The following is a 24,938-nucleotide window of genomic DNA, read 5'->3' on the forward strand; positions in this document are numbered from 1 at the left end:
TCACTGCTCATTTCTGCTTTTCTCACTAAAGCCCGTTCGGAAAGGTCCTATTTAATAGGGGGTGAGAAAATATTTTTTTACAAAAGAAAAATGCACAGCAAATTTTATGTATCTATACAAAGCCTCAGACCAATCAGGCCTTTAACATGTAAGAAGCAAATCCATATTTGCAAAGCTAAATATATGAAAATACGAAAGCAGACTGAATTATCAAAAAGAAAACGTTTTATTTGTATCAGTAAATACAATTAGTTTCCCTGATTATAACCCATAATGCGTGTCACCTAAAACATAGGCTGGCCTGTACAGGGGTGAACGAGCCCAGCACATCTGTGTGCGTGCGTGCGCGCGCACACACACACACACACTGAATCTTGGACTTCAGAGAAAGCAGAGCTGAGCTTGTTATGTTACTGTCGGTTTCAGAAACTCTTACCATTTGAAAGAAATGGGGGGAGGACTTAGGCAGCAGAGCACTTGTATAATAAGTGAACGAGTTCAAAGCTTGTAGTGATGAGATGAACTTGTACCCCATTCTCCGCAATTTTAGGCCACTGGTCCTTCTGCAGATCCCAAGTCTGAAAACAGATGACCAGTCACCAAAACAACTGGGTTCAGTTCATTTGCCATGCGGCTGGTCATGGTGCATTTCTGGTGTGTACGTCAACAGAACGATCATGACCCAGAGGTGAAGCAAAGCCTAAAGAAAAAGAAAACAGTTTCTAGATTAGCCAAGAGATCAATCTGCACCAAAGGCCTACTGTGTAGTGCACTGAGGGCAGGAAGCATGTCGTATTTGTGTCCGTATTCCTGGGGTTGGCACCGTGTGCGCAACATCACAGGCGCTTGGTACGTGTTTACTGGGTAGATGATGAAGAAACAAACGTGCAAGCAACTAAACTAGCTAAATGTAATGGACAGTAATAGTTGTGATGCCTGAAGAATTCTCAGTTGAGAGTTATCAATGTCCTTAACACATTCGTAATATGCACAGGTATACATAAATAACCAGTCGGGTGATTATAACGCAGAGTAGATGGCGTAATGAAAATTGCAAGATATATATGAAGTTGGTTGGAAAGGCTTTATTTTTTTAAAGTAGGCTTCAGGCCCAATGCGGGGCTTGAATTCACATCCCTGAGATCAGAAGTCTCACACTCTATCAACTGAGCCACACAAGTGCTCCCGGTTGGAAAGCCTTTCTGGAACAGAGTTACGGTTGGTGTTTTGAAAAGGGTGTAGCCATCATCTGGTGAAGGGGAGATGGGAAGACATTCCTGCAGGAATAACGTGCTGAGCTTCAGGAACTGATTTAGGGTCTAGCACGGGACCTACAGTGATGAATTCCCACTAGTTCCCTCGTGGCAGCACTAAGGTTACGTGAGGCTCCCTTGCTACGTGCCTCGCCATTCTGTCGTGTGCCATCACACCTCGTACTGACGGGGGTGCCAGCGCTCTTCAGTCTCTGACACCAGGAATCGACTCAGTGTAGGCCTGTTCTAAGCCTCTGTGATGCCATCAATTTTTTTCTCTTGTTCGCTCCATCCCTCACTTAAAAACCTTTTTGGTTAGAGACAGAGAGACAGAGAGAGAGAGAACCAGCGGAGGAGGGGCAGAAGGACACAGAGAGAATCTCAAGTGGTTTCCACCACCAGCACAGAGCCTGACCCTGAGCCTCAAGACCCTGAGATCATGAGCTGAGCTGAAATCGAGTCAGACACTTAACTGACTGAGCCACCCAGGTTCCACTCCTTAAAAACTTTTTATTTAAAGGAATAACTCTTCCCTCTAGTGGATCACAGAGAAATTTCTTTACTAAGTAAGCTTTTTTTCTTTTTCAGGAAAACTGCTTGTCTTAATTACTCTTAGCCGCCCTCACTCAGAACAGTTAGAGGGCTTTTTAGGGTCACGAGACACATGAAACAGTATCCCAAACTATGGTGACCATTTTATTAGAGCTAAGAAATCTGAAAGAAATCAACCTTACGAGCCTTTCAGAAAATAAAGCAAAACACATGAAAACAATCAAAGAAACTTTACATAAAATGAAATCGATTGTTTTGTATTGCATTTTTATCATCAGAAGGGCTTAGAAATGGAGGTAACTATAAGGGGCGCCTGGGTGGCTCAGTCGGTTGAACGTCTGACTTCTGCTCAGGTCATGATCTCGCGGTTCTTGAGTTCAAGCCTGGCGTTTGGTTCTGTACTGACAGAGTGGAGCCTGGAGTCTGCTTCAGATTCCATGTCCCCCTCTCTCTCCGCCCCACCCCTGCTTGTGCTGTCTTTCAAAAATGAATAAACATAAAAAAAAATTTTTAAAGAAATTGAGGTAACTATCAAACCTCACTACAATTTTATTGTAGGAAAAGCCTTTGAGCAATTTATATTTTAGATGTAACGAACTGTAAGTATACTTGCATACCTGAAGAAAAAAATCTTAATTTCCAAAAATGAGTTCTATTCTCTTTCAAAATTGATTGCTAGATTTTTGGTCAAAATGATCAGCAGCTGGAAAAAACTCATTAAAAATCAAGTGCAGCATTATTTTTTCAAATAGGTTTACTTACCATATATATAATTACAAAAACTCGTGCTATGGGGTATCTTCGGAGAAAAATTCCCAGGCGGATGCTGTGCAAATGGAGGGTGGGGACAAGAGGAGAGAGTTAACACTCAAAGCACATCTTCCTGTGGTAACAGCTAATGAGGCTTTTTAGGAGTCCTCTCATTTAAACTATTTATATGGCCACCATAACAGAAAAACCATTTTACAGTAGATTGTTAAATGATTACTTGGAATAACCATAGAAACATCACAGTAAACAAATATTTGCTTTATTGATTGTGGCTTGACTGTTAAATATATAGCACAATAGTTTCCCTTAAATCTCCAGCTACAACTACAGGAGGCAAGTTGGTCCCTCTCTAAATAATTTTTCTTTCAGAGACCAAAGAAGTTACAAAAGATAAGCCAAGTGTCAACACGTGAATAGGGAAAGAGTCTGGTTGGTTAATACCTGCAAAGAGCTAATCTGGAAGCTTCTGCACAGACGCATGCATCTAAAAGGCAAAGAACTACAGAAACTCAAGCAAACACTTAACCACAGTAAACGCGGGAGCAGGGTGACGTTAGACCTTGTTAGGCCTCTTTGAAACACTTTTTCCCCATCAAGATGGTACATATACAAGCACATACACCCTTCTTCTAGGCCTTTCTGTGTCTTTCACTGCCATCAGCATAACGCCTCGCATATAGTTTCTCTAAAAATTATTATGTACATTGAATAAATGAGTAGCTGAAATAAATGTGCTTAACAGCCTGGAGATAACAACTATGGCATCTTTGGCCCGTGGCCTCAGCAACCTTAGCAAATCATCCTCCTGATTTTTAACACCATAGTTCTGACACAAAAGGTAAGAAAAGATCGCTCTATTTTGCAACAACTCATTATAATTGTGTTTAATTATAAACACTAAGAGGCAAAAGACTTTAGGGGGTTACTGAAACATGAACTTTAACAAGGCATACATAAACTGTTAAAACATTTTCTTTGTAGGGTGGATGTATGCTAGTATAAAGAAGTTATTAATATGTAATAACATGCATATAAATGATATATTACTTATGCAGTATATATAAATATACGTTAAAATGCGTACTGTTCATTCATATATAGTAGCATCTTTTATTCTCATCACACGATAAAATGAAATAAAGCATTCCAGTGGATGCATTCACATGAGACAGAAGTTTTTTCGATGGAATTTAATAAGAGTTTTTAATAGGATTTATTATAAGAAGAGAGATGATCAGAGTTAATAATCTTCAATAAAATACAGGCACTGGCAGAGCACATAAAGCAATTTCATGAGACTGAATGAACTATCATGAGAGGAAGTAGGGAAATGTCACTTTAAATATCAGCTCTGCCTGATGGGACTTACTGTGACTGAAACCACCAGAAAATGGTACAAAAATAGCTGACGATCCATCATTCGTCATTACTGTCCTTGCTTACCTAAACTGGTCAATTGAACTAGCAGCTTTTCGGACTTTTCCATACATTCCTGCCAGATTAGTTTCTGTATCATTAAAAAGAACAGGAACGTTTCGCAGTCGTGTGCCTGTTTAAACAAGAAAAGAATGAATTAAGGTACAAACGCCAAAATCAATGTCCTAACATTTATAGTTGAACATATATTGTATTAAAAACAGATCTCAAGGCTAACTTTCAAATAAGCATTACATCCAAAGAAGGCGAGTCCATAAAGAAAGGACATAAACTTGATTATATAAAATGCTTAAACTTCTATATCCACAAAAATAAAAATTAAAACCTAAAACAATTACTTCCCCATAAAACTAGCAAAAAAATTGAAGTTTACAAATACTATGTTGCTGAGAATCAGCATTAATGAGTAGGTTCTTCCTGTGTGGGCAAGAGAGAGGCCAGACACACCCTTTCTACAAAGCTGATGACTCCCAGCTCTGTATCTCCAGCCCAGACCACCAACTCCAGACCCATCCAATCGTCTTGTTTTGTTTCCATCTGGATATCTAACAGTCATGTCAGGCTTAGCATGCCCAAAACCAATGATTCTGACGTCCTGCCCTCCCTGCCAACCTACTCACCCTGCTATTTTCCCCATTTCCGTACACGAGAGCATCGTTCCATCAGCTCAGGCCAAAACTCCTTTCTTTCTCTCAAACTCCACAGCCGATCTGCCCACTCACCTTTAAAATAACCCTCCGAACCCCATTCAGGTCCTCACCACCACCATCTCTCACACACGTTAATACGATGGTTCCTCCCTGGTCCCCCACCTCCACTCTCAGCTCTCTACAGTCTATTCTGGATACAGCAGCCAGAGGCATCTCACTAAAGCACAGTCAGAGGACTTATCCCCTCAGGTCCCTTCAATGGCTTCCGACTTCATTCAGGCCAAAACAGTCTCCTCCAAGTTATCTGAATTCCCCTTAGACTACTCTCCCCCCCACTCAGTCTTCTCCAGCTGTACTGGCCTCCTTGCTGTTCCTGCGATATGCCAGCACCACTCCTGCCTCAGAGCCTTTGCACCTGCTCTTCTCTGCCTGGAAACTCTTCCTGTAGAGCTCCTTCTAGTCTGTCTTACCTCCTTTGGGACTTTTAATAAAGTGCCACCTTTCCAATGAGGTCCATTTAAATTACAATCCCATCTCCACACTTGGCACCTTGTCTCTCCCTTCTCTGCTTGAGTTTCTTCTGTAGCACCTATCACCATCTCACATAATTTACTGTCTAGCTCCCCCCACAGCACCAGAATGTAAGATCCACAGGGCAGAGATTTGACCTCTTTTGTCAAACACTGTATCTCCAATGCCTAGAACAGTAGCTGGTACTGAGTAGGTGCTTAATAATTACTTGATTTTGGCAACAAAAATCAAAAGCCTTTAAATGTGTATACCTAGGACTCAGCAAACTCCATTTCTAATAGCTTATGTTAAGAAAAATAAAAGATATTTACAGAGAATAGTTTCCTCAGAACTGCTTATATTAGTGACAAAATTGGCAACCTAAATCTCCAACCATGAGGAATTTATTAAACAAATTATGCCATTTCCACAATGGATGTATATAAAGCAATAGACATAAACTACCGTAAGAAAATACATAATAAAAACTGATTTATATGAAAAAGTTAAGAACCAATAAAACAGATACTACAAACATATATAGGAAAAAAGTCTGAAAGGAGATACTCCAAAATGTTATCTGAGAGTAAGATTACTGGGTGATTTAATTTCCTTTTTTTGATATTTTTAACAGTAACCATGCTATTAAAAAACATACACACACACACACATATATATACATACAACGTGTTATTTTTTAAAAACTTAAAAAAACTTTTAATAAAACCAAAGAACTGTGAGGTTTGCTGAATGACTACTTTGTAAACTTTATGAAGCTCTGAGATTAAAAACCTGATGTGTTGAAGTTATACTAAAGTCTTTAACATTCTTCTTAGTTATGTATTTTGGGAATCTACAGATTTCTTCATTAAAATTATAGAGCATGGATATACTTACATGACTAAGTATTAGCTTTAATATTCATAATTACAGATAAGATTAAATTTTTTTTAATGTTTATTCATTTTTGAGAAAGAGAGCGCGAGTGGTTAAGGGGCAGAATTTAGAAAGAGAGACACAGAAACCGAAGCAGGCTCCAGTCTCTGAGCTGTCGGCACAGAGCCCGACGCGGGGCTAGAACTCATGAACCACAAGATTGTGACCTGAGCCGAAGTCAGATGCTTAACTGACTGAGCCACCCAGGCACCCCCAGATTAGATTATTAAACTAAATCTTTAAGTTTTCATGAAAGCCCCTCTCTGCCAAATTATCTGCCTTGTCATCAACATCTTGATGAATGTCCTACATATTTCAATATGATCATCGGTCTTTGGGCCTCCCTTCTCTAAGACCCAGACTAGCGAGGGATATATATAACCAGTCCATTGTCCTGTTTGCTAAGATCATGTCAAACAGATGGCTCAGGCCTCGCATCAGAAGAAAAGTGGGTGCTTTGCTGGATCAAGGTTCTTTTCTTTCTTTTTTCAAAGTTTATTTATTTAAAAAATGTTTTTAATGTTTATTTTTGAGAGAGAGAGAGACAGAGCATGAGCGGGGGAGGGGCAGAGAGAGAGGGAGACACAGAATCTGAAGCAGGCACCAGGCTCCAGGCTCTGAGCTGTCAGCAGAGAGCCTGATGTGGGGCTCGAACTCACGAACCGCGAGATCATGACCTGCGCTGAAGTTGGATGCTCAACCGACTGAGCCAGCCAGGTGCCCCTCAAAGTTTGTTTATTTTTGAGAGAGAGAATGTGCACACGCGTGAGTGTGTGCACACACAAGCAAGGAAGAGATAGAGAGAAAAGAAGAGAGAGAATCCCAAGCAGGTTCTGTCAGCACAGAGTCTGATGTGGGGCTCGATCCCATGAAATGTTGAGATCATGACCTGACTTGAAACCAAGAGTGGGACACTTAACTGAGCCACCCACGCGCTCCGAAGCTTCTTTACAAATAAAAATGGTCTTTCTGTAACTTTTCAAAGTCATGTCTGAATTAGCAAGGCTGGAATTAAGGCAACGAAAAGCTCTTTTGAAATTCTTGTTTTTGTTACCTTCGCCATTGTCAACTCCAGACATATTAATGGAAGACCCGTTATTGCTACTTCCGCTGGCAGAGTTCACCTGCTGCTCAAGGCGCTCCAGCTGAAAGACCAGAGAGTTCTTCTCTGTGCTGAGACTCTCCAGCATGGTCTGCTTCTGGATGAGAGTCTCTGTTAGCTGATGGAGCCGGTTTTCTAACTCGGACTGACTGCTGTTGCTCAAAGTTTTATTAGTAAGCTGAAAGGCAAAGTGTTCACAAATTACATAAAACTAAAGTTATACAACATAGAATCCACATTCCCACAGGTAAAGTGTGGCATTAATCAACATCTCAAACCTCTGTGATCCTACTCTCACTGCTACAGAAGAGATTTTCAAACTGTATTAATGGGCCACAAAATCAACTTGGTGGGTCATAATCCACATTTTATGGGACAGAGTATACAGCACATAGTATGTGAGAGGACTGTTTTGTGAAACTTCTGTTTTAGTTTTGTACTTCTAAGTACATGTGAACACTGGGAAACAACGTGTTCTTTGCTTCTTGCTGTGGCCTCGTGGTCAGAAATATTCGAAAGCACTGATCCACGATCCATGACAGTTTGAACTTCTCCACCTGGATTCAAAACCCCCCATAACTCAGCAGTTGTGGTACAGCACAAAGACCACAGCCTGAGGTTTTCACCTCTGCTCTGCAATCCCGTGGCCAGTCCGACTTCGGACGACTCACTACACTGCTCTGTAGGCGGTATGTAGGGGTACGATCGCTGATCACCGTTCTGATGGTGTAGTCACAGGTGTATCCCACTGAGGTTTTCGTTTGCATTCCCTTGATGACTGATGGTTTTGAGCACCAACTTATGTGTTTATGTGGCTGCTCTTTTAAGGGTGGTTGTTTTGGGGCAAGATATGAAGATGCTGATTTCTTTTTAAAGTGTATATTAACTGACTTTCTTTTATGAGACAAAGGTTTTCCTCTGCTCCACTTAGATGAAAAATCTTTAAGAGATGTCCTCCTACAGTTAATTTTTAATTAAAATAGCTCAATTATCTTAGGCTTAGTAGGCACTCAATAAACATTTAATAAATATAGGAATCTCTATCTAAGGATTAAACCAATTGGTGGTTTCTGCTCCTCTCTTTTCTTTGACTTTCTGCTAGCAAAGTCACGTTACCAGTTAGGCACTTCACAAAGGCAGGCGAGGGAAGAATAGAACACTGAAAGCAGTTAGCTGTTTCCAACTTTTTTTTTTTAATTTTTAAAAATTATTTTCATGTTTATTTATTTTGAGAGAGAGAGAAAGCAAAGCAGGGGAGGGGCAGAAAGAGGGGGAGACACAGAATCTGAAGCAGGCTCTGCACTGTCAGTGTGGAGCCTGATGCAGGCTCGATCTCACGAACCTTGAGTTCATGACCTGAGCTGAAATCGAATCAGATGCTTAACTGACTGAGCCATCCAGGCGCTCCTATTTTCAACTCATAAAAATTAAAATATTCTAAAATATCTTAAGTTACAGACTACTATGAAGTCTGAGAACTTAAAAACCAAAATTATTTGACTTATGTTCAAACTAAGTCATTAACCAGCTAAATCTTTATATAAATTATTTAAATGTTCAATGGGTTCATTGCGTATTAAGTCAATAAATATAAGGGAGAAAAGGATAATGTAGTTACAGGATAAGTGAATGCATGATTCTATCACAGTTAATGATAAATATGGGTAAATCTGGGTGGGGGGCACATGTTATTTCCCATGTTTTACATTTTCAGGGTTGAACATAAGTCTTGGTGGCTTTATGAAAAACATATCAATTGTTAATAAGATTTATCATTGGATTTTTCTCAGGAAAGAAACCGTAATTATGAAACTGGCAACTGGCACAACCATCACTGAAGTTAGAAGACATGAAATTTGAGGTAAATCACGTGTCCTCGGATGGCTTTGGCTACAAGACACTTGTAGAAGCCAGAGAACACAGCAAATGCAGCCTCAAATGGCATTAGAGGAATTTCTGTATCAGACTGAAAGTAACACCTCACTACTGCAACAGCAGAACTCAGGTGAAAATATGGGAAAAGAAGGTCATTCTGTAGCCTCTACAAAAAAATTAGCTTTGCAATGGTATCTCTTCCCAAGTTGTGAGCACTCATTCATACCTGATTCCTAAGTTTTTGAATTTCTTCTTCCCGATCCTTAATCCTGCTTTGCAATGTGTTCTTTGTTCGATACAGATCTTCTTCTATGTAGTGGAATTCCTACAAAGTGAAACATGAATAAACAGAAGCTCTATCAGTGTCCCCCATTTCATCCCCAGTACCTAAAACAGTGCCTGACACACAGGAGGCCCTCAGCCAACATGCGCTGTGTCTATCCTGAATGAACAAATGAACAGACTTGGACGGGTCTGATGAACGGTACTCCACCGTGCTGTATCAATTCGTACATGATGAATAACCAAGCACGATTCTGTAAGTGATTGTGTGTCTTCATTCTTCTTGGGTAGATGTGTAGGAAGAGATCTACTTGATCACGTAAGTGTTGTCTAACTTAGAGGAACAAAACCTGCCAAATTATCTTGTGAATTGTTTTCAAAACACCTGCACCAGTCTGGATTCCCACGCAATATGACAGAGTTCTAGTTCTTCCACATCCTTCCCAACATTTGGTACCGTTAGTTTTGGTAAGTGTAGCTATTCTATGGGTACGTACTGGCATCTCAGTGTGGTTTCTATTTGCATTTCTGTACTGATTAATGATGCTGAGCAGCTCTTCGTGGACTTATTTGGACCAGGCAATATCGTGCACCTGTTTTGCTCTATCATCGCTAAAAGGGAAAAAAAGAAATACATCCAGGGGCACCTGGGTGGCTCGGTCGGCTAAGCATCCAACTTGGGCCCAGGTCATGATCTCACAGCTTGTGGGTTTGAGCCTCACATCGGGCTCTGTGCTGACAGCTCACAGCCTAGAGCCTGCTTCTGATTCTGTGTCTCCCCCTCTCTCTGCCCCTCCCCTGCTCACACTCTGTCTCTCTCAAAAATAAATAAATTTAAGAAAAAAAATTAAAAGAAAGAAATACCTCCAGATTCATTAACAACTGCATGAATGTGCTGCTGGTTTGTATAATGCATATGATGAGTTGGTGTCAGTTGCAATTTAAGACAAAGCACATGCCAGGGAAGACAGAGTAATTAACTAAAAACCTTCAAAAGCATTATGCTTAACCGTGCAGATGAAATAAAGGGAGCTACGTGAAGAAGTAAACGTGAGACAGGATCAAGCTGCTAGACTATGTTAAAACATTTAGTTCAGCCTGCTTATTTTACTGATTAAAAAAAACTGAGATAAGTGAGAATAAAGAAAATGAGGCAGTAATTAGGGTAGGAGAATCTCAATTTACAAGAAGGTCTGATTTCTTTTAAGCTCTTAGGCTAGCAAAAATTTAAGGCTGAAATTACTTAAATTAATAAGGACCACCATAGGACTATTTAATCCCAAGATTAAGCACTTACACCCAGAACATCTCATGACTAAATAAACAGCCTAGAGCTACATTCAGCTGCACTTGCCTCTACTTAATTATATCATTTTAAAGACAGGCACTGGCAGCGGATGCGGTAAAACCATCTGCCATAATAAAATGAAAATTATCTAACCATCAAGGCCATCAAATTTTTGCCTTTCACTATATAATAATGGCCCCTTGAATAAATTAAAATGCAATTTCTGAAAGGGTGGCCAATTTTATAACTAAATTATCTAAGACGGACTATGATGTATCTGCAGGCTGCTACTTGGTGAATGTTTTTCCTTCCTTACTACTCAGGAAACAGCTCTGAGTGGTACGTTCATAATAAAAACAAATATTTCTCTGAGAATAGAACAATTTTCAGAAATGATAAATCCTAATAAAAAAGATCTAAGAATATAAATGCACAAGGCTGGAAATGTTATAAGTGATGCACAGATAATTCTAAGAATAGTTTTCTGTAAAGTAAATACAGATTTTATTGTAAGGATAAAATAAGATAATGTGTACTAGGTGCTTACAACAATGTCATTATTCAGTAAATTACAGATGTTATTAACATTAGATACAGCATCTTGTTCTGAAAATGTGGCTGTAAGCATGTTTAACTGTTTTAATAATGAAACTATTACGTAAGTCTATTAAAGTAAAATAATTTGGCTTGGGGAGCAAACAAGTGCCGAGCAAACAAAGAAATACAATTATAAATATGACTTATAAGAACACTGTATAAATATTTCTTCTCAAACAGAAAGAACAGCTTAATATGGCAATAATGTATTTTGTATTTCTAGTAAATAATATTACTGTTGTTCCTAGAAAGTACAAATGTAATAAAACGTGAGAATCAACTGATGTTTTTTAAGCCTTCTGTACATACACACTGTGACGAGGAGATATACCGAAATACAGGTGAGGTAGTAGAAAGAACTCTGGGATGGGAATTCTGGGTTCTATTCTATTCTCTAGTTAGCTGTGTGCTAAGAGGCAAGTCCCATAACCGTTTTGTGGTTCTATTTTTCATCTGTCAAATAAACAGTGAAGGGGTGGGTAGTGACAAGGCAGGAGGGACCCAGAAGGTCGCATTTACCATCACTACTCCAAACCCATCCTACAAGAGTGTCAGTGAGGTCCTTTACTAGAAGAGTAGCCTCACGGGACCGCCAGCAAAGCACCTTCCTTGGTAATCGCCCATCTAAAATCTTTACCTGCTTCTGTCGCTCCAATTCTGCCTCCAGTTCTTGTTTAGATGCTTTTTGTCCAGCTATTTGGTCCTGCAGATCTTGTAACTGTTCTCTTGCTGATTCTGCTTCACTAACCTGCTGAGCCTCCATATCCTAAAACGATGAGCCTTATATGTGAAAGCAATAACTAACCGTTCATTTCAACATTTATTGAGTTATCACTGTGCACCATGCCCTGGGCTCAGCGGGCACTAGAGGGATACGGATGAGAGGACATGGTCTCAGCCCAAAAGGAGTAGATAAACGGACGCTTCACTGTATAATATGGCAAATGGTGAGAGACACGAAGAGGTTACCATAGCTGCCGCAGCACATGAACCATGTGATTTAATGAGCATGCGTAAACAGTGGCTCCCTGGGAGACTTATAGCTCTAATCAAAAGCTAACAATTTCAAAAGGAACAGAAACATAACATCAAAAAGGACTTTGCTGCACTGGTCCCGTGGGAATGCAGGTTATAGTTAGTTTTTGCATGTGTGCTAAGTACTCAACAGAAACTAAGAAATAACTGTTCTCTCTTACCCTCAGGTTAGTCTATTATTTCATTTTTTTTAGCTTTATTACCATTATGTTTTTAGATCTTTCTCTATTTCTCACTCCTTCACTTAGCGTCATTATTCTCACTTCTTCAAACTCAAAAACCACCTTCTAGATTTCCTATCAAATCTGCTAGTGGCAAAGAAGAGAACTCTAGGTTTCTCTATTTCCCCTGTATGGGTTAAGCATGCGTCCGTTCATACAGGCCCACAAGAGACGAAAATCAGCATCTCAATCTGCTTTTGATCTTTTGGTACACTCTGTCTTGAACTCCTCTCCACAGCTCCGCACTTCACATACTGTTTGGAAGAACGGACAGATTAATGCTACTTCCAGATAATAACAGATATTCCCAGATAACACAACTTTGTGGATTTAGAGGAAAACAGCAATAAGTACAATTATTTTTCCCTACCCCTGAGTTTTCGGGGTGAGTAGTAGGTAAATTAATCTTGCCATCAATTTGACTTAATCAAATGAATTCTTGAGCAGCAGGTGGGATGGGCAGTGGTTAAGAACGTGTTCTGGAATCGGACAGACTAAGGTTCTAACCCTGAATCTGCTACTTTCCTAGTCACAGGGAAGCTGCTCTCCTTCTCTATGACTAGATTTCTTCAAACTACAGAAAGAGAACGCACCATACCTCCCTTCCAGGTTTATGGTAAGGAACAAATGGAAGGATGTACGCTCAGAGCTCAGCGCGATGCCTGGCACAGAAGTGCTGAGTGAAGGATAGCTATTGTAGGCCAGTAACAATTCTCTCATTCTGATGGAGATACTTTAATCCTTACTATAGATTTCATCAACTTCTTGAGAATAGTCAACGTCATCAGTGATGCTGGGGTAAGGATGAGATATTAAATACAACAAGTCCTATTTTTCATAATCTCATCCAAAATACATGTATAAATAAGACAAGGTGTGAATAGAATTAGCATCCAGTCCATTTCTAAATTCATGGGACTGAATTTTTGGAATTCAAAATTACATGAAAAAAAAGTCCTACTTTACAGACTATGAGGGCAACAGTCTTTATCAGCTCTTCTACTTGGCCAATATGAAAAAATCCAGAAGTAACATCAGCTAACAGTTGCTGAGGGCCTAATCCATGCTGGGAACAATGCTAGGCCCTTTTACACATATCCCTTATCCTCAAGAGCAGCTCTGTTTGCCTTCAGTTTACAGATGAGAAAACTCAGGCTCAGTGATACCAAGTGTTTGGCACAGGTAACACGTCTGCTAAGTCTGATATCCAAGCCACACGCCAGACAAGAAACCCTACCCTCACAACTTCCACACCTTCCTTTGTAGGTCATCTCACAAACCAATCACTTGCTGAGTTCGCGCACGGATGAATATTCTTTGCAAAATGTTTTTTTTTTTTTTTCTTTTAAAGAAGGCTTGTTAGCCAGCACTTTATGTTCTCTCGTTCTCAGAGACTCCGCCTAGGATATTTACATCAAAGACTCCATGTTGAATCTAAATGAAAGGCCCCATTTACTTGTGGATTAAAAACAGCAATTCACATAAGTCATAAATTATTAAGATTATGCCTGTAACTCTAATGAAGAGACCGTCCTGTGTCCATTCCAGTATCAGAAAACATCCCAGTTTTATAGACAAGCCCAAATCTCATGTGTGTTTTAACCACTAGATTGTAAATTCCATAAATACGAAGGTTCTGTGTGGTTCCTTGCTGTTACTCTGAGCCTACAGGATGCCCAGCACATGGGGGACGCAGGGTAAGAATTTGTTTAACGAACGAATCTAGTTACCTATGTTTGTTATTCCCAGAACTTCATAGTCAGTGGACAAGAAACCTATCGCTTTAGATTCACTTCTACATGGTCACTGCTGGTCCCACACAAGTTCCACTCTCTGTCTCCCTCTGTCTTCCCTCAAACCACAGACGCCCCCTCTTCTCGCCTGCCGACAGCTGGGGGTGGGTGGTTGTCTGTGCAGCCGACCCGCAGTGAATCTTACCTGTAGTTCAGACCTCAGCTGATGGATGTGGCCCATCAGCTTCTGTATCTCCTCCTTTTGCAGCTCCTTTTCATGGCGAAGTTCTTCCAGCTCCACGCTGTGGGCAGTACTGCTATCGAGGCCTTCAAAGCCAGAGCCTTCTTTCAAGCTGTTAATCAATTTTTCTTTAGACTATTACAAAAAAAAAGGAACCTCTTTAAGCAAAACTGAGATTAGCCTGTATACCGAACACCATCAATCTTGCACTACCTAAGCCACTGTGCAAACAGCCCAATTACATTCTCCGCCAAAGAAAGTCCACATTGGGATGAAAATGCACTAGAGCCTTGTCACAGACCGTCCTTGGGTTTTGGTCCCCAGGCCCATGTTATTGTTGTGAACTTGTTATTAACAAGATTCTTCTCATATATTCTTCTCCTCCCTCATGCTTTTTTCCTCCATCACATGCTACTCAACAAATATTTACGGAATGCCTACAGAGGGTTTGGCACTGTGCTAAGTGTCTGTGTCATGAAGATGTCCCCCGTTGGGATGGTACCCTCAGCCTTATAAACCAGAAGGGAAGTTACAAGTATCCAGTAAAAGGCAATAAGCAAGTTGAGAGAGGCATCTGCCAAGACTACCTGCAGAGTTCCAAGAAGGAAAAACCACATCTGGGGAAGAGAAGGCTTTACCAGAAAGCAGCAGTTATGCTGATCCTGAAAAATGGCTAGGATTTGGACAGGTATAGAGAAGACAGGGCAAAGCATAAAAATGCAACAGCATCAGGGTGAACAAGGGTATACAAGAAACAGCATCAGGGTATTGAGAGATGTGCTGAGGTACTATGTTAGGTCCAATCTGTGGGGGCTTCAGATGCCAGGCTAAAATGTTTGACTTATTTGGCGGGCCAAAACAAATGATCAAAAAGTAGACTGGGAAGTGAGATGACCAGAGCTGTATTTTAGGAGGGCTAATCTGGCAGGGGTATAAAGTAGGCATTCACAGACTATGGCTGACGGGCCAGATCTGGCCTGTGGCCTGTCGGTGGACAGCCCATAAGCTAAGGAGGGTTTCTACACGGTTATAGGATCATAAAAAAATAAAGAGTATGTGATGGTGACCACAGAGAGCCTGCGAAGCCTGCAATATGTACTATCTGGCCCTTTACAGAAAAGGTTTACCAACCCCTGGTAGAAAAGAGGAGTTGGAAAAAGCGATTTAATGTGGGAAGACTAGTTTAAAAAAATTTTTTTTTAACATTTATTTATTTTTGAGACAGAGAGAGACAAAGCATGAATGGGGGAGGGGCAGAGAGAGAGGGAGACACAGAATCGGAAGCAGCCTCCAGGCTCCGAGCCGTCAGCCCAGAGCCCGACGTGGGGCTCGAACTCACGGACCGCGAGATCGTGACCTGAGCTGAAGTCAGACACTTAACCGACTGAGCCACCCAGGCGCCCCATGGGAAGACTAGTTTAAAAAGTGCTATTGTTCTAGGCCAGCAGTAATGACCATCACTCTCTTCCATCAAAAATAGTCTTTCCTTTTTATGTGGTAGAACTCTGGGCGACTTCTTCAAACTTCTCTGTATTTTTTTCAATTTTCTATAATAAACATAATTCTCCCTCTCTCTCTGGGCTAAGGCCCAGACCTCTGTGCTGAGCTCCAGGCCTGTATTTCTGATCACCTTCCAAAAACTTTCACCCCAATGTCACATCAGTTTTGCAAACTCGTCATCGCCTGTCCTACCCTCCAGTGCTAGCCTACCGACTTCCCTGTTTCTCTGCCACACGGCAGGGGAGTATCTCTTGTGCACTCAAACCAGAAAACCGGAGTCCTCCTTCCTTGCACTTCCATTTCCCCCCTCCTCCAGTTAAATCTCTCCATCTCGCACACCCCACCTCCTCCAAGTCTGTCCCGTCTGCCACCCTCACTACCACAAATTAGACCAGTCCTCACTATTCCTCACCATCCGTTCTGATACTCTCCTCTTTGCCGTCTCCATCTCGCCATCCCGTCCTCACCCCTCAACATCCGTGGAAATTCACTGAGCACCTCCTAAGAGCCGGGTCCCGTGCCAACTCTCCCCTCGCATCCTCATCACGGCCAGTCCTTCCGCTCCTTCTCTTTCTCGCCTCTTCATCCCTAACCGTCACGGTCAAGGCAACTAGCTGTCGTCCACCACATATGCCATGCCATGCTCCCTCAGGCCCCCTTTGCAAGGGCACAGGCTGTCCTATCAGAAATCTCCTCCTAAGTCTTCCTACTCCTCCTCCAATTCCTCTTTATACGGCATCTCCAGTTGCCCCTGACTCCCCCTGGCAGATTTTAGGGGCTTAATGCATCGATAACTTCATCCCGCCAATTACCTTAGGTTTTTTTTTTTTTTTTTTTTACTAACTTAACTGCTCTTTTCAGAAAGAAGACATACCCTCAGCACCTACCATAATGCCTCGTGAATAGTTAAGTACTCAATAAGGACCCTTTTAAATGAATTAGAGTGACATAGCAAAAATAATTGGAATGGTTTGGAGGAGACAGACATGCTGTCTCATGAAAGAGGAATCAAAAAGGTGCTCATACCCAACAGGAGGCAGGAGCTAAAGGAAAAAGGTGGAGTCAAAATGTCATTGTGGTTCATATTGCCTGGGAAGAAGGCATGATATTTACCGAAATAAGAGAATGAAGGAGAAGCTGGTTTGGGGGATGGGACATCCCATGTAGAGAAACACGGCAGGCACTTAGAAACAGGTCAGGAAGTTAGGCTTGGAGACAAGCTGAAGTCACATCAAGGTGGCAGGCACAGGCAGAGGGGATATATACATGATAACGCGAAGAAAGGAGTTAGAGAGGGCTTAGGATGGAATTTGGGAGGACTCTCCTCTTTGGAGACTGGAAGAGGGCCCAACAGAGACAGAAAGAGCAGTGAGAGAGGATAGAGAGAGAGAAGGCAGTGCGAGTGGCACCAGAAGGCAGGAGTTTCAAGAAGGGAAGGGGGCTAACAGTGTCCAATACTCCACCAAAATCAAAGTGGGTGGAAACTAAGAAAGGAAGAAAGTACATATTCAGGTCATTAAGGCCTCTGGGAAGACAATTTCAGAAATGTAGCAGGGACAGAAATTACACGAAGGAGTTAAAGTTACCAGGTCTAAAATAGAGACAGCATATTTACAAAAATTCTGGTAAGTCTGACATTGAGAGAAAGGACAAGGAAATGGATCGAAGCGGTCAAAAAAGCCAAAAGTATGGTTTTTTTCCTTAGGCAGGAGTTCGAAGACCTTGTCTGTTCTTCCGCTAAGCGACCATGTGCTCTTGAGTATGCTGAGCCAGAAGAAGGCAGCAGAGAGGGGAAAAACAGGGAGAGGACAGACTCAGGAGGAGGAGCTTAAATGAGGTGGAGCGGGAACCAACGCACAGGCTGAAGATGCCTCCTGACGAAAGCAGACGTTTCCCTCCGACAGGAGGCAAAGGAAGGAGAAGCTGAAGACTACATTAGCTGGAGACTGACACAGTGTTTTTCAGCGGAGTGGAAGGGAAGGTCGGCTGAGATACCAGGCGGGGGAAGCTGCCTGAAAAACCTGACGGAGGATCAGCAAGGAAGAAGGAAGTGACTGCTTAACAACGATCATCGATACAGCCGTGGTTAGGATGACAGGTGGCGGGCCTGGCCTGGGCAGTGGCAGAATGAATTTTAAGCAAAAAGAAAGAAAGGTGGTTGGAACAAGCGACATTTTAGCCTTTTACAGAACCCCTGAGTAAGGCACCTGACGTGAGCCAACCCAGCCAAACACGAACAAATCCTCTCACAGATCAACGTGGAGTCAAAAAGTGTCTCCCAACTGGCGAATCCCAACATCCACAGTGTACATCTCAAGCTTACTTGGAGTATTCTAGTAGCTTTTTGCTTGTAGTCGATGAGCTCCTGCTTAGAGGACTCCAAGTTGGACTTAAACACTTTGACTTGTTGCTGCAGCTCGTCAACTCTCTTCTTCTCGTCCGAGTATTTTCGTTCGGCCAGAGTAACCGCTTCTGCCAAATTCTGCCGTTCCGCTTCCATGTCATTAAGGCGTGCAGCAAACTCATTCTGTGACAAATTTTTATATCTGCTTACATCATTTCCTTTGAGATATATTTTACAACCACCTAATCAGATGTCTTACGGGATTTTTTTTAGCTCAGTCCAACAACCTAACAGGGAGGTTTAAAAACAAAACAAAACAAAACATACCACCTCATTTGTTAAGAACTAAAGAATAGAGAATTTAAGGTTGCTGGCTCCCAAACGTGGCAATGCATCAGAATCAATTAGGGAGTTTTAAAAAAAATGCAGCCACCGAAGGCCTTCCCCAGGCTTACTGAATTGGAACTTCTAAGACTAGGCTTGGAAATCTGTTTTTTGTTGTTTTTTTTTTTAATTTTTTTTTAATGTTTTTATTTATTTTTGAGACAGAGAGAGACAGAGCATGAGCAGGGGAGGGGCAGAGAGAGAGAGAGGGAGACAGAATCTGAAGCAGGCTTCAGGCTCCGGGCTGTCAGCCCAGAGCCTGGTGCAGGGCTCAAACTCACAGACTGTGAGATCATGACCTGAGCTGAAGTCGGACGCCCAACCGACTGAGCTGCCCAGGCGCCCCTTGGAAATCTGTTGGTTTTTTTTTTTTTTTTTTTTTTTGAGACAGAGAGAGACAGAGCATGAATGGGGGAGGGGTAGAGGCAGAGAGAGAGGGAGACACAGAATCGGAAGCAGGCTCCAGGCTCTGAGCCATCAGCCCAGAGCCCGACGCGGGGCTCGAACTCACGGACCACGAGATCATGACCTGAGCTGAAGTTGGACACTTAACTGACTGAGCCACCCAGGCACCCCAAGAAATTTGTTTTTTAAGAAACTTCCAAGGTAAATCTGGTCACTTGGATACAGGTGAATCTGGTCAGCCTGATACTAAGCTGATCAATGAATAAAAGGCCTACAGAAAACAGAAAAGTCTATCAGAAAGCAAATGAAAGACGTAAGTAAATAGCTACATCTTTCCTAGCAGTATGGCTAATGTTTTCCTTTTATTTCACATTTTTCTAATCAACTGCTCAATGTAATTTTTTAGCTTAAGAAACTTTTAAAGCCACTGAATGACTGAATTAAGTATAAAATATACCATATTTTGAAAATTAAGTATACAAAACAGAATGTAAAATATCTCATTAATGATATTTATTGTTAACTATATGTTGAAATGATAGTACTTTGGATATACTGTATTAAATAAAATACACTCATAAGATTTTCAAAAAGCCCACACTAGCTGATAGTTACTTTCAGGACTGAACTATTTTCACCTGTTGAAAAGACAGCCTGGCCCAGTGGTTCTCAACCTCACTGCCCAATGGACACACCTGTGAATCTTATAAAACTCAAATACCACTGCTTATGCCTACCTCACACAATGTGATCAGGCTCCCTCGAAGTGGAGACCTGGTATCAGAAAGTAGTAAAAGCTACATGATCCTAATGTATAGACGGGGTTGAGAACCACAGAACTGGATGCAAAAATTAATTTAAGAGTAAAATTTGGGGCACCTGGGTGGTAGTTGGTTAAGCATCTTTTTATTTTTTAATGACTTCAAATTGAAGTCATACTATTCTTTTTTTTAATGTTTATTTATTTTTGAGACAGAGCATGGGGAAGGGGTAGAGTAAGAGGGGGAGAATCCGAAGCCAGATCCGGAGCCAGAATCCAAAGCAGGCTCCAGGCTCTGAGCTGTCAGCACAGAGCCTGACGTGGGGCTGGAACCCACAAACCTTGAGATCATGACCTGAGCTAAAGTTGGACACTTAATCAACTGAGCCACCTAAGCGCCCCTAAGCATCTGACTCTTGATCTCAGCTCAGGTCTCGAACGCAGCCCTGCGTTGGGCTCCGCACTGGGCATGAAGCCTACTTAAAAAATATTTTTTAGGGGCACCTAGGTGGCTCGGTCGGTTAAGCGTCCCACTGCACCTCAGGTCATGATCTGGCGGCTCATGAGTTTGAGCCCCATGTCAGGCTCTGTGCTGACAGCTCAGAGCCTGGAGCTTGCTTCGGATTCAGCATCTCCCTCTCTCTCTGCCCCTCCCCTGCTTGCACTCTCTCTCTTTCAAAATAAATAAACATTAAATTTTAAAAAAAAAATTTTAAGAAAAGGTTTTTTTAAAGAGTAAAAGTATATATTAGGTACATTTCTCTAGAAATAAATGAAATCAGATAAAATGGAATCAGAAAAAGCTTAAATAAAAACATCAACAAGATGCCCCACATCAGCAACTTTTTTCTAAGTGTTTTATTCAAAAGCTTCTCAGCACCATCTAGTTGTAAGAAAGAAGCCCCAAATCAGCTTTTAATCAGATAATGGTAATGTTGGTTGCACAACAAAATTAAGTGAAAAAATGTCTGTCTCTAATGAACATTAACTATTTTAATTGTATTTCTTTTTTTAAGGGGTGCTGAGGGGCTGCTCCCCTTTTATTATCTGACAGAGCTTTCTCTCAAGAGAGTGTAACACCCCTCCCCTCTGGGACCCTTGTCCGACCTGTGCGTCGTCCCTTCAAATACCCTCTCAGAAGAAGAGCCCCCACGTCCCCCTGCCGATGCCTTGTCAATCATAAAGGATACTGAACTTCATTTTAAATGTATTTCAATACGTAGGATTAAATTTAGCGAGGATCAAGCTAAATTTCCAAATACTTGGATTTTGTCACAGAAAGAGAATTTTCTGAAACGCACTGCAGAATTTTATTTGGCAGAAAACATGTTAGGAAAGCCATGCCTCCTCTCGAACCTGCATCTGTTTGCAGCTCTCCTGCTCTCTCTTCCGGGCGGCGTCCGCTTCATGCAGTCTCTCCTGAAGGGTTTGCAGAGCTTGGTTCTGTAGGCTACTACCTTCGCTGTGATCCTGCATTATTCTAAAAGACAAGACATCACTCGAAGAGGCTCGTTTCCACAGTGTACAAGTGGTCAGGTAGAATAATTTTTAGAGCATTGGCTTATACGCACAAAAAAGATGGCTTGACTAAAATAATCTTAAAGAAATCTTTCTGCCTTTTAATGCAACGTAACCTATATTTTTAGGCATCCAAATATAAGCACACAGCACATATCATCATATGTCAAAAGATTAATGACCCGACGTTCTTCAAATATTTTTAAATGCAGACTCTGCTAACAATGCATCTCAAGATTCGACTAGTAAGTCGACTTTTAATCACACACATTTCACATTAAAAAAAACATAAATTTCCCCTCTGTAAATTTCAAAAGCTAAGTTTCCACAAAGTGGGATATACTACAGTGTTTATAATTACTTGTATTGGAAAGAAACGTCCCAGCCCCCTTGTTCATGACTTCTAGAGTGAGCTACCTCGATTTTTCGCTCTGTAAGGCTTCCAGGGCTTCTGTGCGGGAGCTCAGTAGCTGGTCGGCTTCCTGCAGCCTCACTTTCAGCACACCCAGCTGCGAGTCCTTTGCGGCCACTGCTTCAGTCAGATCGTCAACCTGGGCTCGAAGTTCTCGAGTTATTCGATCACTCTTTGAGTGGTCAACATTCCACTTTTCAACTCTCGCTCTTGCTTTGTTTAATTCTAAAAAAGACAGAGAGATATGTCTCTAAGCAGACACGCCTTTCTCACAGCACACACAGATTCTCCTCTGCGCCTTTAGGACTGACTGCCAAAATTGGGGGCTTAGACGTATCTTCAGATTATTTGCTCCAAATGGGATACCCACTTCTCAAGGCCAACACTCACATCTACATTATAGTTAACAGGCTGGAACGGGGCATGATAATAGCTGCTCTTCTACAAAAAAAAATTTTTTTGAGACATAGCATAAAGTATTTGGGAGCCAAAACCAGTATAGAGCAGAATTCACAACACTAAAATGGTCGGTGGATTCGTAGAGTTCTGAGAATGCAAATTCGTAGAGACAGGACGAATGCAAATCCAAACCAAGGGCATACACTCCAGTAAGACCAAACAAACAAAACCAAAACCTGAAGATAAACACAGGAAAGAATCTGTTTCTCTCAATCATCGTAGCAAAAAGATGCTATTTTTTTTAATGTTTTATTTTTTGAGAGAGTGCAAGTGGGGGAGGGGCAGAGAGAGAGGGAGACGGAGGATCCGAACTGAGTTCTGTGCCGACTAGAGAGAGCCCGATGCAGGGCTCGAACCCACAAACCATGAGATCATGACCTGAGCCAAAGTCGGACGCTCAACCAACTGAGCCACCTGGGCACCCCAAAAAGATGTTTTCCCAAAAATTTTTTTTCATCCTTATTTATTTTTGAGAGAGAGAGAAAGAGAGAGACAGAGTGTGAGTGGGGGAGATGCAGAGAGATGGAGACACAGACTCCAAAGCAGGTTCCAGGCTCTGAGCTGTCAGCACAGTGCCCAACACGGGGCTTGAACTCACAGACCATGAGATCATGACCCAAGCTGAAGTCGGACGCCTAACCGACTGAGCCACCCAGGTGCCCCCTATTGTTTAAATCTAGAAAGAACAGCTCAGTAAAGATTTCCACATCCTTACATATGATCTGTAACAACAGTCTGCCGGCAAAACAAAATTAACATCAAAGCAAACTCTACATGGTCTCAGGTCTCTATTTCCATGTCCACGTTAGTCTGGTAAAGTGAAGTTTTTTCTAAAGTCAGCCCAACAAGTCTTAAACTTCCTTCCTCTTGTACTCTTCTGGGCCTCCATCCACGTCTTGGCCAAACTTTCCCACTGTCCCTACACTCCTTTCTAATCACTGCCAGGATCCAGGGCAGAGACTTCTCTTATCTTCCCTTGGCCACACTTGCATTAACATTAACATACTCCCCACCACTACCTCACTTGTGGGATTTTTTTACTTTTAAATTACCTATTTCTGAGGAATCCAAGGGTTTTCTACTCTAGGGCCACTTCACTGCACATTTCGAGACAGTACTTTTCAAACTGAATTCCATGTTTGCTTTACAGCCCCAGGAGCAGTGCAATACCGTGACCTCGCCCACTGGTGCCCACTACTTTGTTTAATCACACCTTTGGCTCGTGAGCAGCTCCCCCTGAATGCTCAGAATAAATCGATCAAATGAATCAGATGATCACTGATGTTCCGTTCTCAGTCCCTAAATTTCATGATTCCTAAAGAATGACCAAACAAGCCAATGTTCTGGTTCAGGTCAGTGGGAGGATGACTGGTCTCACTTCTAAATCTGGGCCCTGTTTCTATGAAAATGCTATTTTATAAGTCTCATCTGAAATATTTCTAAGTTTTGATGTAATGAAATCTTCGTTTATTTTTGAAATGTTAAATTCCTAACCCTACACAATTGAAATAAGGCTCTACCTTCTTGAGTTTCCTTGGATCTTTGAAGTAATGAGGCCATTTCTTGATTTAAAGACTGAACCTCATTCCTCAACAGTTGGTTTTCCAACCGAAGATTAGACAGTTCATGTGATTTGCCATCAGGAGTAGGTGCTGGGTTGTGGTCAGTACAGGCAGCACTTGATGATACATTTTCCTTTGAAGAATCCTCTTGAACTTCATGGCCAGAATCTGAATTATGAGAGGTTTCTGTAAAAAAAAAAAAAAAAAAAAAGAATACACTTTTGTTACACCAGAACAGGCACTGCATACACATTAGTAGCTTACTTTGGTAGAATGCCTTTTGGCTCAAGTTGAGTGCTACAGCTAAAATGACGGCTTAAATTTAAATAAAATACAGGTTAAATTTTCAATAGACTTCCTTCTGATGAAATTTCATGCTCCTACTTGGAGGCTACAGACCTCTAAGGATCTCAAAGTCTGGATATACTGAATGAATGGTGATGCAGAACAGACACAAGAATACAGTTGTGGGAAGGAGAAAACCAGAGAGAATTTAAGTGGCTGGGTTTAGGTAAAAAGGGTTTCAGTCTCCCTTTGGGCTTTAAAGTATTTTCTTAAAAAAAGAGACAAGTCCCAACAGTGAAAATACTGGAAAGGCACGAAAGAACAGCTGTGGGTTTCAAGGCAAGGAGAGTATTAATATGTTGGAGCAATTTGTTACATACCAAACTTGAGTCTAAAAGGTCTTACTCAAGGAGCTAGAGATTCATAAATTCAGATTCATCCTGCTTTTGTTACAAAATGTGATGCAGATGCATTTTTAACTTGCTCTAAAAAAACTAGGTACAGTTATATAGCTAAATGATAAAATGGACTAAAATAGTAACAGTACAGGCAAAAGAGCTGACACTTCAGAAAGGAAGAGAAACTAATGACCAATAATCGTATAAAAAAGTTCTCAACATCATCAGTGATCAAGGAAAAATGCAGATTGAAACCACGAGAACCAATACACACCCACTAAAATGGCTACAATTAAGAGGACGATGCCAAATGCTGACAAAGACATGGAGCAGCCAGAGCTCTCCTAGATTTTACTGGTGGGAGCACAAAATGGTATAACCACTGTGGGAAAAGGTTTCAGTTTCTTATGAAATTAAATATGCAGCTA

At 41.4% G+C, this 24,938-nt stretch overlaps 1 protein-coding gene across 2 annotated transcripts in view; it reads right to left on the reverse strand.

Annotated features, from left to right (window-relative positions):
• Positions 1–207: 207 nt before the first annotated feature.
• GOLGA5 (golgin A5) overlaps positions 208–24,938 on the reverse strand; it is a 66,130-nt gene continuing 41,399 nt past the window's right edge. For both annotated transcript variants that reach the window (XM_086708948.1, XM_025919534.2), the window contains exons 3-13: positions 23,786–24,013; positions 21,812–22,031; positions 21,233–21,356; positions 18,307–18,510; positions 14,448–14,618; positions 11,891–12,019; positions 9,313–9,411; positions 7,164–7,389; positions 4,020–4,125; positions 2,568–2,631; positions 208–700 (exon numbers count right to left, since the gene is read on the reverse strand). In XM_086708948.1, coding sequence (XP_086565074.1) covers positions 620–700; positions 2,568–2,631; positions 4,020–4,125; positions 7,164–7,389; positions 9,313–9,411; positions 11,891–12,019; positions 14,448–14,618; positions 18,307–18,510; positions 21,233–21,356; positions 21,812–22,031; positions 23,786–24,013 — 1,652 coding nt within the window. In that variant the 3' untranslated portion in view covers positions 208–619. The remainder of the gene's footprint in view (positions 701–2,567; positions 2,632–4,019; positions 4,126–7,163; positions 7,390–9,312; positions 9,412–11,890; positions 12,020–14,447; positions 14,619–18,306; positions 18,511–21,232; positions 21,357–21,811; positions 22,032–23,785; positions 24,014–24,938) is intronic.

The sequence above is a fragment of the Puma concolor genome, chromosome B3 (genome assembly GCF_028749965.1).
Source record: "Puma concolor isolate L17-30 chromosome B3, mPumCon1.1.hap2, whole genome shotgun sequence".
Lineage (NCBI taxonomy): Eukaryota > Metazoa > Chordata > Mammalia > Carnivora > Felidae > Puma > Puma concolor.